The sequence below is a fragment of the Panulirus ornatus genome, chromosome 19, assembly GCF_036320965.1.
Source record: "Panulirus ornatus isolate Po-2019 chromosome 19, ASM3632096v1, whole genome shotgun sequence".
Taxonomy (NCBI): domain Eukaryota; kingdom Metazoa; phylum Arthropoda; class Malacostraca; order Decapoda; family Palinuridae; genus Panulirus; species Panulirus ornatus.
In genome coordinates, this window is record NC_092242.1 from 57,492,798 (window position 1) to 57,508,398 (window position 15,601).

Genomic DNA, 15,601 nt, shown 5'->3' on the forward strand with positions numbered 1-15,601 from the left:
AGCATAGTTGAGAGAGCAGAAGAGGGTGTTTTGAAATGGTTTGGGCACATGGAGAGAATGAGTGAGGAAAGATTGACCAAGAGGATATATGTGTCGGAGGTGGAGGGAACGAGGAGAAGAGGGAGACCAAATTGGAGGTGGAAAGATGGAGTGAAAAAGATTTTGTGTGATCGGGGCCTGAACATGCAGGAGGGTGAAAGGAGGGCAAGGAATAGAGTGAATTGGAGCGATGTGGTATACCGGGGTTGACATGCTGTCAGTGGATTGAATCGGGGCATGTGAAGCGTCTGGGGTAAACCATGGAAAGCTGTGTAGGTATGTATATTTGCTTGTGTGGACGTATGTATATACATGTGTATGGAGGTGGGTTGGGCCATTTCTTTCGTCTGTTTCCTTGCGCTACCTCGCAAACGCGGGAGACAGCGACAAAGCAAAAAAAAAAAAAAAAAAATATATAATCTTGTTCAGATACTTTAGTATTTAAAGTTCAAGTGTTTTTTGTCTTTCAGGGTTATTTTCTACTTCAAATCATCTAAAAAGTCAAATAATGGGACTGATGTCAATGCTGGACAGATCCCTCAACTCTTGTATCGTATTATGGCTCACGAAGGATCATCAACCCCTAGACCTGTGCATGACAATGCAGATCCAATTCCTGTACTCTCCAAGGGCTTTTTTATGACAGTTAGAAATGTAAGTACTTCAGTCTTTTTGAGGTTTATTTCTTGGGTTCCTCTCTTGAACTATGCAGTTTAGAAAAATGAAAGGAAGGATATATAGTGATTAATGTATATGAACAATGAGAAAAGTTAAAGAAAATATTTTTGATTAAAAACTTCACAGCACAGAAGAACAGAATAAGTAGATTTCCATGAATTCTGTACAATATATCAAGGAAGTACTAAGAAGTATGTGAAGCTGCCAGGGAAACCGCAGAAAGGTTGATGAGGCCTGATTGTGATAAGGGCTTTCAGTGCATTGCACAACAGCTAGAGATTTAAGCAAGTGCAGCCTTTCTTTTTCAGTTTCTGGCACTGATTTACAAACACGAAGTGGCAGTCAAGTGTATAAATATGTATTCACTGACATGTCTATGAAACATCTGGGGTAAACCATGGAAAGGTCTGTGGGGCCTGGATGTGGATAGGGATCTGTGGTTTTGGAGCATTATACATGACAGCTAGAGACTGATTGTGAATGAATGTGACCTTTTTTGTCTGTTTTCCTGGCACTACCTTGCTGAAGCAGGGGGTCAGTGATGATGTTTCCTGTATGGTGGGGTAGCACCAGGAATGGGTGAAGTCAAGCATGTGTACATGTGTACATACGTATATATCTGTGTATGTGTATGCATATGTATTTGTTGATATGTATATGTATATAAATGTGTATGTATGGGCGTTACTGTATATACATGTGTATATGTGTGGATGGGCCATTCTTTGTTTGTTTCCTGGCGCTACCTCGCTGATGCAGGAAATGGCGATCAAGTATGATAAAAATGATGATGATGTTATTATGATTATTATTATTATTATTATTATTATTATTATTATTATTGTTATTATTTTCATCATCATCATCATCATCATTGTTATTATTATGCATAATCATTGATTTTTTTCTTACTTTTAATGTATTTAAAGAATTCTTTAGAGTTCTCTTTCACATTATGAGAAATTCTCTTTTCATAGTTTTTCTTTCTGGTTCTGATATCATTACTACACTCTCTTTGTAGTCTTATGTCTGTATCATGGTTCTGATTATCACCACTTGATTGAGATACCTGTAAGCTCTTTTTCTACATTTGTCATTAAGTTCTTTATTTAACCTGACTCTTCCCTTTCCCACCTTTTCACCCTTCTAGGGATGCTGATTCTTTCAAGGAGAAGCAATTTATTCTTGTGGTTTATTTTTCATATTTCTGTAGCTAGTTACACTTGGGATGACATTTGGTGTCAGCACATGCCCATAATCAGGAAAGGAGGCATGGGATCCTACAAATATGGGCATGAAAATTTTGTTCACTACTATTGTTGGAGTCCTCTATATCTTGTGCCCACATGTCATGTGAGATTTGTCTTTAATGCCCAACCCTTCATGTAATTCCGTGCTCCATTCCCACAGTTTTACTGGGAAGTGTTTTGGAATTTTTTATATCTTTTTAATTTCTTGTAGTGATGGTGACCATGTTGCAACAGTTCTCTGTTTTGCTTTTTATGTAAGGAAGGATGGAGTGAAAGAGGCTTTGAGTTAGAGGATACCTGAACATTCAGAAAGTAGGCAGAATCAGGGCATTTAAAGCAGTCACAACATGCAATGGAGTGATTGGTGGTACTTGTTGGTAGTGCTTGTTGGTAGTGGCTTGGCTGTGATATTGATAAATTATACCCAACAGCTAGAGAATGAATGCGTGTTAATGAGGCCATTGTTTGTTTGTTCTTGATACCAGGAAAGGCATTTATATATAAGATAATAAACCTTTACCTTAATCATTCTATGGTGCTTATCCAAAATCCTTTCATGTTTCCACCCCCAAGTAGTATTACAGGTACACCATCAATTTTCCGGCACTCTTAGTTCCAAAGCCTTACCGGATTAACCATTTTGCCGGACCAACTGTGGTCACGTAATAATCATCAACACACCTTTAACCCACTATTTATACATCTCCCATGTGTCTAAAGTATATCATGGACTGCTAGAAATTTGAATTAAACAAATATTAAATGTTTGAGCGCCCTAAGATGGTAAGTCTGTTCTTAGATTGTTTGAATCCTGTGGGGTCTTCTTCATCTTCTGTTATTAGTGTTTTCCTAGGTGTGCATTGCCAGAATAATGCAGTTTCGTCTGCATTATACATCTGCTCAGGACTGAGGTGCTCGTCAGCTACGAGTTCACAAATTCGTCCACATACTCGGCAGCTCCTTCGTGGTTTGCTGACCACTTTTCTCTGCCCCTTTTATTCATGGAAATTCCAATAGGCTTCTTGAATCTTTGAAGCCATTTTTCACTATAGTCATGCTCATGTTGTAATTTAATTTCTTTATGGAACAACTTAGCCTGGCCCATTATCATGCTACCTGACAAGTCCACTCCATCACTCTGATGCTGTCGAAACCATTCCATCGTCACTTTATCGTGTTCAATACTCTTACCATCTTTCATAGTTTTTCTAATCGTCATTTACTTCTTGGAATCGCTTTGCTTCTTTATATCTTAAACAGTTGATGAACCAATACTGTAGATTTCACACAGCTTACACACTGAAACACCATGGTCCATTTTTTTCAACAGTTCTGCTGTATCTTGGATTGACATGGACTGGTGTTTACGTTTGACACCACGACTGACACTCTCATATGCCTTCGATGCCATAGCTAGGATTAAATTTAAGCAATATAAGCTAAGAATCTCACAGAATTGTGGTATCACCACCAAGTGCAGTGTAGAGAATGTAAATAAGCTCACCAGACACGCAATGCCATCTGTGGCCACCCAGTAACCTAGTCTCGTGGCTGCGGTAATTTCAAAGTCCCTCACGTAATTTTGTCCGGACTAAAGGAGGTGCCGAACCATCAATTGCCAGAAATTCGGTGGTGTACTTGTATTTAGACAAAAGCAGATTGGCGTAAGCTTACTCATGTTATGCACTGATGCATTTTTGCAAAATTGTCTTTTTCTTCATAATGGTAAGTTCAATATGTTTCCTTACACCACCCCATCCAGCAGTATTTCTTAGCCTGTTTTTGGATGTCATTGTAAGGAGAGAATTTCTGAAAATAATTCACCAGTAAATAAGAAAAGCAGATTTGTATTGCCTCATAATTAGACAGTGAGAACAGTAACAAAGCAATTGTGTAGGCTGTATCAGCACATGGTGAGCAGAGCAGCCGGCTCTAGAAACTTATGCTACAGGTTGACAATTGCCTTGAATATGCTTCACCAAGGGTTTCGAATGTTCAAAAGTTTTAGGAAAGGTTTTGATAGTTTACCTATATTGTTTTGGAAAGTGTAGACATGCACAGCAGATTATGGTATTTGTTGAAGCTTATAGATAAGTTATTCTGATGTATAAGGGAAAATAACAATAATGGAGACAAATAAGGAGTAAAGTTATCATCATACTGCACAGACCATCATTCTGCATTTTATATATCATGTAAGTCACTTCCTCCTAGAAATGTTTGTCCATGCAGAATTCTTTCATATGCTGTAATACGTGAGATATGGAGATCCTGTGATAATAAAGTGGTTAATATGTTAATAAAGTGTGCATAAGAAAGTTCATATTGGCCCTTCAACTGCAGTAGAAGATGGTTAAGTGTTGTTTGACTATCTGACTCTTCATTATAATTCACTGATTTTATATCTGAAAATAGATATAAGCATGACTATTTTTTTTTTTTTTTTTAATATATTATCTCAAAATATTATTTTGCAAAGCTTGTGTGTAGTGAGTGTGGATGCAGCATGCATGACTTATCTTTATATTTTTCAGGATGTATTTCAATCACTCCTGGATTTGCTCAGTTGGGCTTGGTCTACATTGAGATCATGTGTGGGAGAAGTAAGTTATTATTCTTTATAGAGTGTTTTTCATTTGTCTCCTTCATAAGCATGCCCCTTTTGCTGCTACTTGATTAACTTTGGATATTTAGAGCTCACAAGAAAAAAAGATAGAAATTTGTGATAAATTCAAAAGTTATTAAAGTTTTAGCTGGATAACATAGATTACACATAATCCCAGCAGTTTGAGCTTGATGTTAGTTGAAACTAGACCTCCAAAAGGTTTTTGTTGAAAACAGCATAAAGTGATTATTAATGCTTTTTGAAGATTACAATTATTACAGCCATAAATGATGTTAGATACCAGAATTATTTAGCTCATAATAGATAAGGACACAAGAAAAAGAGTTGCGTATTTTCCTTAGAAATACCTCACCTTATGAATAAGATTTTGGCAAGTAAGGGCTTGCATAAAAGTGCAACACGGATAGCCATTACTGCATAGTAATTTAGGCCCTACATCCTGTGTGAAGAGAAACAACAAATTTGAATGAGTCCAATATTAATCCAAAACACTAGTAGTGATACTGATATGTTCGAAGCTGACTTGGAAAGTTTTTTGAATCCCAAGCTATTTATATGTTGTTTACTATTTTCTTAGCAAGAATAATCAATGAAACTTTTTGTGATAGAATTTTGACACTTACATTAGTAAAAGAAACTAAGATGAATGAATATGTTGTCATGTTGGTCACATATTTTACCAAAAGCATTTTTGCATTTAAACTGTCAAAAGTGGTTAGGCATTGAATGAGATACAAAGATTGCAGAAATATACTCTTCTTATAACCAGTTTTTCATTATAACATATTTTGCAACTTTCATGTGTGCCTTCTTTCTCATGAAATCAACTTGTTCCATCTTATTGCTTTTCTTTTCTCACTCTATCCATAATTCTCATCCTATGTCTCCCCTTTTTATATCCCAGCTGTCTAATTTCTTTGATTATATTATTCCTTATCATCTGTTTATTGCTAAAACCCAGATAGGAAATAATACTTCTTATAGTTTTAGACACTAACAGAGGGTAGAGGCATAAGAATTCTACCCATGCGTCTGCTTTTCATAAGAGGTCACTAACGGAGTAACAGGGGTGTTAGAAACCATTCATTCTTGTATTATCACTTGCAAAAACAGGAATTGAAGAAGGAGCTATGGGAGGAATTGTCTTCAAAGGCTCAGGCTGGAGTGTCTGAATGTAACCTGGTTTAGAGAAAGGGAGACATTTATTTCCTTGGGTAGGGGAGATGGAATTTTACCTTTGTATCCCTGTGTTTCATAAAAGGCAGCCAAAGGAGTGGGAGTTGGGGGGGAATAGAAACCCCCCAGCTATTTCAATTTCAGAAAGATTTAACAGATGAAGGAGCAAAGTGAGGAGTGCTTATCCTCCTGAAAGGCTCAGGCTAGTGTGTTTAAGCATGTGTTGTTATAACCAAGATGAGAAGAAAGGAGAGATAAGCATTATGTTTGAGGAAAGGAACTTCTGATTGAAACAAAGCTTAAGGACAAAGGTGAAGAATGGTTTGGGAATGTCTTAGTGGTGTGAGGGCAACTACTAACGAAGGGTTAGCACTCATGATCAAGCAGGAGTTTTGGGAATATGTGAAAGAGTATAGGAAGGTGAGTTTCAGACTGGTGAGGGTAAAAATAAAAGTGGATTTGAGGTGGTAGGTAATTATTGCTGCTTATGTGCCAGGCTATGAGAAGGAAGAGGATAAGAGGCTAGTTGTTTGGGACCAGCTGAGTGATTGTGCCAGCATTGTTGATGCTAGGATTGGATATTAATGATGGGTGATTGAAAGCGGAGCAGTTGAGCCTTGCCTCCCCGGTCACTAGTTTGTTTTCTCTGATATTGCGTCATCCAGGAATCTGTTTTCTATCACTGTCATCCACTACAGAGTGTACTTACATGCCCACCACCCTCACCAACACACTTAAAAGTACTGCCTTACTAAGCATAGAAATAAAGGGAAAAAAATACTTTGCAAAAAAGAAACATGAGAAAGAAATGCTTAAACTTTAAGAAATCCATTTACCTTGATCCACCCCTATCATCACCTAGTCATTTTCCAGCATTATGAGTTAAAGATAAAGATGGTATATACATTTAAAGTCACTGGAAGTTCCAAAACCATGTGACAGAGATGTGCAAGGAACAACTATAACTGTGTTACTGTTTATGTAAAATGCATGCCATGGGGAAGAGGCTGCTATCCTTAATACATCCCTCTGCTGTAGTCCTTGATGCATGCTACTTATTATTTCTGTTGCTATTGCAAATTTTTTTGTTTCTAAAGATATTGTATGTGAGTCATGGGAAAATTTGGGTAAAGTTAGATTTCTTTTTGTCAAGTCTTTCATAAATCAGAGATTATCTTTAACTGGGGCACATTGGTATTCAGTAAGGTAATACCTCTGTATTCCCTGCTTGTCTTAGAAGGTGACTAAAGAGGATGGGATTGGGGCTTTGGAAACTTCCCCCTGTTTGTATTTCAGTTTCTAAAAGAAGGAACAGAACAAGAAGCCAAAAAGGGAATGCTCATCCTCCTCGAGGGCTCAGGCAGGGACGTTTAAATGTTTGTGTTTGTAACCAAGAGGATAAGAGAGAAGACATAGGTAGTATGTTTGAGGAAAGAAATGTGGAAGTTCTGGCCCTTAGTCAAACAAAGCTCAAGGGTAAAGGGGAAAATGGTTTGGAAATGTCCAGGGAATAAAGTCAGGGGTTAGTGAGAGAACAAAAACTAAGGAAGGAGTAGTTCTTCTCCTGAAGCAGGAGTGTAAGGCAGTGAATTCTAGATTGATGTTGGTAAAAATGAGTGTATGTTGAGAGATGGATCATTGTTAGTGCTAATGCAAACTGGCCATGACGAGAAAGATCATAAGAGGCAAGTGTTTTCGGTGCAGCAGAGTGATTATATCAGCAGTTTTGAGTTTTAGTATAAGAGACTGGGTATTAGTGATGGGTGATTTGAATATGAAGGTGAGTGATGTGGTAGTTGAGGTTTTGACTATGGAGCATAGGGTATTCAGTGTTATGAATGGATATGGTGAAGAGCTTGTAGAGTTGTGTTTAGAAAAAGGACTGGTAATTGTGAATACCTTATTTAAAGGAGGAACATACTCAAGTATATGTATTTGAGTAGATATGGTCAGCAGGCATTGATGGATTGCATATTAATTGGTAGACTTGTACAAGAGAGACTGTTGGATGTAAATGTGCTGAGAGGGGCAGCTAGTGGGATGTCTTATTACTGTCTTGTTGAGGCGAGGGTGAAGATTTGTAGAGTTTTTGGATAAGAGGAAACATTATCGATGAGAAAAGAGTGGTGATAGTAAATACCTGATTAACTGCTTTGTACTGATAACTAACTTCTGATGAATTTATGAAAAAAAAGTTTTATGCCTTGTCCATGATATTTTATTCAGAGATTCTTTGTTCCTCATTTCTTGTCTTGGCATTCATTCCTTGCCCTCTTATACCATGCAAATGCTAGCTGGCTGCATGTTTCAAAACTCCTTTGCTTTCTTGACGTCTTTTATATAACCATTCTTTCCTCTTTCACTTCATTTTCTCTTATTTAAAGGCTGGAGTTCCCCTGTTCCTACTCCTTGACTGTAAATCTCACAGAGCTTCTCACTGTAAGGACCAGGCTACTGAATTTTTATTTCTCTATCTACATTATCACAGAAATTTTTGAATTTTATGTAGCTTCTTTGATTATACCTCTTTTTTTATGTTTCCTCTCACCTTTGCTCTTTTAATGTCCTCATTTACTGCATAGTCAAACTTGAGCATTACATGATCACTTTTTCTAGGTGGAGTATCACATATGATATTTTCAATATCACTGCTAGTATATGTGAAGGTAAGATCTATCAGTGATGGTATAGCAGTCCCTCTCATCCTATTGCTTTCACTGGCATGCTGGTATAGGAAATTTTCTTGTGTACGTTCTAAAAACTTGTTGATGAGCAGCCTCCGACTAGGGAGGAATATTATTGGTGCTACCCACTTGGCTACTGGGAGGTTTGTGATCACTGTGTCATGAGCCAGCACCTCATTGGTTGTAAAGTTCTCTTCTTTGACTTAGATAGCTGTCATTTCTTTCTCCCTCACTTTCACATGGACTGCTGGCATTCTGTCTACAAACATACAATCTCTCCTTATCATACATAACTCTTCACAACACTCAACTCACACAACTCATTTTTCATTACTCTAGATTTTCCTGTGGTGAGCACTATGTGCTATAATCTAACCTTTTGGCGAAATGGTTGGAGCAGTAGATAGAGGAAGCAAATAGGAACATTAGACAGGAGCATTAGGTAGAAACATTATGCACAGTTAGTAGTAAGGAACAATAGCTGGGAATTAGGTAGGAGCATTAGGTGGCAATAGTAGGATGGAACATTAGGTAGACACATTAGGAAGAAGTAGGATGGAGCCTCTGGAAACACTGCACTAGAGTAGTCCTCTGTCATAGGCCTGTTAAGGTGAGGCACTAAAGGCTAAGAAGCAGCAGTGGATTTCAACAGTAATGGAGTTTTTTGCCATGACCAACTCCTTGAGGGAGTTCCCAAAGGGAATAGGTATCCGAGATAAAATTTATATCACCATGAGAATACAGATTCCTCTGTTTATCCCTTTATAAATGAAATCGTTCCGTATCATTACTTAAAATCTCTGAGAAGAGAGTGATATATTGCTTCTGTACCATCCTGATTGCTTCTTGAGTTTGTCTTTGTATATTTGTTGTAGATAGTTTTTTGATTTTTTTCATAGATAGTTTTTTGATTTTTTCATGGTATATTTGTTCTAGACTTGCAATTCTTCAGAAAATTATATGATATTTAAACCACTGTGTTAGTTCCAGTTACTCTTCCCATTATGTATTGCGTGAATGGGTTATCCTCTACCTTTTTTTTTTTAATTTAACACCATCATTTTTAAAGGGGCCAATCTAACCTCCTTTTTTGCCTTCTCTTTCCCTCCTTACTATCATGTACTTTTATGGGCAGAATTTGTGTAATCCTGTCTCATTAGTAAGCTTCCAACAATATCATGCATCCATGTGTGACTTTGTTGTATCTATCATCAGTTTTCCTAGATTCAGGAGAACGTTATTCTGAAATTAAGACTTTTTATTTCGAAGATGCCATGTAACCTTCCTTTGTGAGGCATTGAATCCTTATGATATATGTATGATGCCACAGTAGTTTCATTGTTAATTTTTGCGAGTGTTTATTACTTTCAAATTTTTTTTATGTTATATAGATTTAACTTGTCTTACATAGTCTGTTTTATCATTCACTTTATCACCATTTCAGCAAGTGAGTCTTGCAGGGAGTTCCGGAGGAAGTCCTATAGTAGCCATGTTGGATCTTCAGCGGCTTGTATACATATGTTGTGCCTGTTTGCGTCTGCTCAGAATATATATTAATGAGGTCTATCCTAATTCAGGTTAGCTCTCACTGCTTGTTAGTTGAAATGAAAATTCATTACTTTTTTATCATTAAATGTTACTCTGATATGAATGATATATTTTTATGTATTTTATATATTAATTATTTTTGCTTCTTTATCTAATTATGTCTCCCTTTAGTTAGATACCATCAGAAACAAAGGAACTATAGCCTCATTACCACACATCTAGTCTATCTGTCATGTATATTGTGCCAGAATCAGAGACAACCATCCACAGCCAAGTCCTGCAGACTACCCCATGATTTCATTTGACTGCTTCATACTCCTGTGTTCTACTTACTGACAGCACATATCCCGCCCATATATGATGTGGATCCAGATCATTCTATTCATTGCACACTTCTTGCCCTTCTGAATATTCAGGCCACTGTGCCCAAAAACTTTCTTTATTCCATCCCTCCATGACCTTGGTCTTCCTTCCCCTCCACTACCTCCTCATCTGACATTCAAATCCTCTTTGTCAGTCTCTCATCACTCATCCTCTTCATATGCCTAAACTGTTTCAGTTCATTCTGGTTACACACTTCGTCAAATGCTACCACAACTCTCTTTGATGTTGTTTCCTGCCTCTCAAGGGTTGGTCTGTCCCATGAGCTATGAAAGCCTCACAAAGATCCTTAGGGGCTAGAAATCTTTAACATCCCAGCCTCCGGTGAGATCTATGCCTCTCACTCCTTCTTTAGCACATTTTAGTAGTTGCAGTCTTGGTCCAGGTACCCTAACCAAACAATCAGCAACTTGCACATGGCGATGATGTCATCATCCTGCTCACAACAGTGGTTGCCTTATTAAATTCTCTGATCCCCAGACATGTTGGGTCATGTATTAGCTTTTTTTTGGCTAATTCCACCTTACTAAGGATAAGTATCCCATAATTTGATTAGGCTGTTGTGTATATAAGTGCATTGTGTTATTTCGGTGCAGTTGGACCCTGCTTACTTGCAGCCACACAGGGAACAAGAGGACCGGCTTACCAGGATGATGACCTGAAAGCATCAAGAAGAGGATAGATGCTCATCCCCAAGTCTTCGCTGTCAACATGGACTTTACCCTGCAGCTGCTTTTTCTGTCCCAAAGAGGCTCACATTGCCCATCTCCAGTATGGAGTACAGCCTTAAGCTGTCCTTCTCTACTGTGGTGGATTATAGGTCAAACCTAAGAATCATTTTGCAATCATATGAGTTCTTTCTTCACTGGAGGATGATGTCCCAGCCATCAGTTTAGCTTCTGATGCAAGCTGGTGTCATTGATTCCAACCCAGGACTACCACATTACATTAGCCTGTGCTGCCATGCCTACAAACCAAACAGCAGTACTCCATCAGATGCTCCATCTACCTCCAGTGTATAACCTTCATTGCACATCAGCACCCTCCACAAAGTACTAATTAGAACTATGGACATGCAATAATTAATAATACACAAATACCCAATGTACCCTCCCAACTTTAACACTCCACAATCAACAGCACGGTACTCAAAACCCCTCTTTTCATGAGCTCTACTTCAGAGAACCTCAGTCACATACGTAATGAATATTGTACATTTCAACACCAGTGGCATCAGAAACAAGCACCCAGAAGTACTGAAACTTATTCAAGAACATGCATATAGCCATCATCCATGAAACCAAACATACACCCAGAGCCTTATAGTCTTTTTACTGTGATTACACAACCCTAAGACAGGAGAAACAGAACAGACAAGGAGGAGGATTTATGACATTTATACACAAAAATATCCTGTGTTCAGAGATTGCTCCAAGCACAAAGATCACAAACAATGACAACACTCTTGAAATATGATCCTTAAAAGTAACTTCACAACAATGGCTACAGTGCAGTCAACATTTGCATACCTTCTGCTTCCACTTGCCTTTATGGATACTCTCCCCAGCAACAGAACCAAACCAACATGCACAATACTTCCACCCAAAATCCCAAAGGGGAACTACTCATAAATCAATTGCTCTCTTTCAGTGTTCTCACCCTACGTGACCTGCCAACCAGACTCCCAGTCCACCACTTCTTGCACCCAACCATGCCAGACATTTGTTTTTACACATTACAACACTGCACACAAGAACCACCTCTTGTATATATCATGAACTCTCCTCCAACTACGTACCTATTCTGGTGACTACACCAAACCCCCCCACAGCCAACAAGAAAACATGTATAATGTACTTGAGAGAATACTGGCTGGTATTCACACATTTCATGGAATCCCTACCCCAAAACCTCAATATAAATGATTTCCTATGCCAAGATCATGCCATCTATATCTACATCATCATCATTATCAACAGCCAAGCTAGGAAAAAGCACACAATGCAAGAACACAGAAAGAAATATAAACTAAATTTCTAAAACAGACACCAGCACTAACTTTATCATCGAAAGGCATACAGCAAACTGGCATTGCTTCCCTAACACTCATGATGACAGAGTCATGGAGACACAAGTCACAGAAAGTATACAGAAAAATTTTATATAGCTGTATGTCACTGAACATACTAGGATAAAGGAGATTAATATATCATCAGTACTAGGTACTATCTTCACATATAGTAGCATGGATATTGAGAATATTGTACATGATACACTAGTTAGAAATAGTAATCATGTGCTTAAGTTTATGTGCATAATAAAGAGGTAAAAAAAAAAGAAACAAGAATTACAGAGGCACTACAATTGTGGAAACTAAAAACTCAACAATTATATGATAACTTGAATTGGGAACTGGATTTCAGTTAATAGCATGGATAGCATGGAGTAGGAACATTGGTACCTCTTGCCTGAAAAACAGAGGGAAGGTTAGGAAAGAGAGGAATGGTTCAATAGAAGATTTCAGAAAGCAAAGTTATTTCGGTGCTGTGCTGTAGTAAAGTTACTGGTGTCATTTTAGACATTTTAGACAACCCATGGGTTGTTACAAGTAGAGGAAAAGAATCATCCAGAACATAAATAGCAAAATTATCTTGCTAAACAGGAGAGTGAGTGAAGGACCCATGAGTTGTTACAAGTAGAGGAAGAGAATCATCCAGGACATAAATAGCAAAATTATCTTGCTGAACAGGAGAGTGAGTGAAGGTTACGTCCCTCCACTCTCAGTAACACAGGGTAATTGAGATTCTGTGTCATGTTCAGCTGACTTTGAAGACTGGATGATTCTGCTCGGCACATGATATCCCCAACATAAGCAAGAAGTAGGATTTGTTCTTAATGTAAAACATTGTTAGATAGTGGGCTGATAAAGCATCACCCCCTGTATACCACATCACTCTTGTTCACTCTCTCACATGCACACCATTTACCTCCTTGCATATTCAGGCCTTAAGCATTCAAATCATTTTTCACTGTATCCTTCCATCGCTGGTTTAGTCTCCCCTTTCTCCTTTTCCCCTCCACGTCTGACACATTTATCCTCTTTGTCAACCTCTCCTCACTCAATCTGTCCATATGTCCAAACCATATCAGCACATCTTCTTCAGCTTTCTCAGCCACATTCTTCTTCATACCACACCTCTCTCTTACCCTTTTATTACTTACTGAATCGTACTAGTTCTGGAACATGTGTAGGTTTTATGTGGTGAATTTTGATGTGTTTAATTTTGTTGTGTTTTACCATGATATTATTTGATGAATTGTTTTTATATATGTGGTAAAAGTTTGTTTATTGTGCTATGTAGGTTCATCCATTGCCATCTTTGATTACGTTTGTGTCCTTTCAGTACGAGCTATGCGAAGTAATGGTGAAAAGGGCTGCCTTGCAGAAAGTGTTGCTGATGTGCGGGGACTTCTTCGTCAGATGTTATCTGATCCAATACCATCACTTTATCCATCCCGTAAAGGCAAGATACGCAATGGAAAAGGTAACTAATAGATTGATTTGCTTGATCTTATGTAATATTGTATTACTGAGGTAGTTAAGATGGTGGTGTATCTTGAGAGGTAAAGTATTTCTTACTCTGCAAGCTGAATCCCCTTTACAATCAGTAAAGATTTTTAAGTTGCTTGATATATTCATATGACATCATATGAGTTTAATCTCATCAAAGGACTTCTCACTTCAAAGAAATCTGCCTTTTTCTTGTTACTGATCATAGTGCAGTCTTGAAGCTACAGGTACCCCTGATGTGCAGCAGGAACCCCATTTAGATAAGATAGACTCTTTGGGTAAAGAGGGAAAGCCAGCCACATCCACTGATCGAGACTACAGTTCATAAAGTGTTCTGATGTTTGTGAATGCTTGTGCAAAGATTGTGGGGTAGATGAGTAGTAAGTGCACAATATCTTCATGGTAGTTGCATTGTGGGTATGAAGTGTCTTGGGATATGTTGAAATAGTGTTTGTATCATTGTAATGATGGTTGATGTCCAGAGCATCAGTGAGAGAGTGTGACTTGTTTTTATTTGAGTGTGGTTTCTGATGGTTGTTTGTCTATTGGGTTGGAATGAGAACTAGCTTGGAAAGTTGGTTGTTTGGTGCTTTTTGACTTATTTCTGTGTGTACAAGTACTTCTTGATTTATACATATTTGATCTCTGCCATTTTAAAATTGAAATGCACAGTCCATTCAGACCTTTTTTTTCATTTACACTGGTTTAACTTTAGAGTGATGTGAACATCAGTGGGCTGGCAGCATGGTGTTGTGGTGTTGCCAGCTGTGTGAAAAGTGAGAGTATATAGGGCGTAGAAGCAGTGTGTAGTCATGGAGTGCTACAGTATTTGGAGCTGCAGTATATTGTATATTGCACATAATTTTTATGCCCATCTACAGAGCCAACTCTTTAATTTCTCATGATAACCATTATGCAGAAGTAAGACATCATCACTTTTAGAGGATGAGCCAAAATATTATGAATAGGTGTAGAATTGAATGCTATGATTATCACTAAGATATATTGTAGGCAATTGTGAGTGAGTGCCAAAATAATATCGTGCATAACCTCATACAATTATCAGAGAATGAAAGAGCAGTTGATCACTATGGAATTTTTAACATGGTTTAAGCTGATATATTTTGATATGTAGCAGATACTATAAGATTTACTTCTGGCCATGAAAACAAGACTGAACCAGAAATGATTCGAAGTTTGCTGTATTCACAGAAACAGTAGATATAGTATGTATACTATATTATGATGAAAAGGAACCAGATTGATTGTTCTTCATGAAGTTGTATAGTGAGAGATATTTAGATATCTGGGAGTGGATCTGGCAGCGGATGGAAATGAAGAAGCGGAAGTGGATCATAGGGTGGGGGAGGGCGAAATCTGGGCTGAAGAATGTGTGGAAGTCGAGAAATTACTCGGAAAGCTAAAATGGGTATGTTTGAAGGAATAGTGTTCCAACATGTTGTATGGTTGCGAGGCTGGCTATGGATAGAGTTGTGCGCAGGAGGATGGATGTGCTGGAAATGAGATGTTTGAGGACAATGTTGGTGGAGGTGGTTTGATCGAGTGAGTAACGTAAGGTAAGAGAGATGTGTGGAAATAAAAAGAGCGTGGTTGAGAGAGCAGAAGAGGGTGTTTTGAAGTGGTTTGG

At 38.0% G+C, this 15,601-nt stretch overlaps 1 protein-coding gene across 3 annotated transcripts in view; it reads left to right on the plus strand.

The window, feature by feature from the left end:
• Nucleotides 1–15,601, plus strand: part of hiw (MYC binding protein highwire) — a 443,394-nt gene that overhangs the window by 142,056 nt on the left and 285,737 nt on the right. For all 3 annotated transcript variants that reach the window (XM_071673952.1, XM_071673951.1, XM_071673953.1), the window contains exons 28-31: nucleotides 510–693; nucleotides 4,502–4,570; nucleotides 9,898–10,030; nucleotides 13,787–13,927. In XM_071673952.1, the coding sequence (XP_071530053.1) occupies nucleotides 510–693; nucleotides 4,502–4,570; nucleotides 9,898–10,030; nucleotides 13,787–13,927 (527 nt within the window). The remainder of the gene's footprint in view (nucleotides 1–509; nucleotides 694–4,501; nucleotides 4,571–9,897; nucleotides 10,031–13,786; nucleotides 13,928–15,601) is intronic.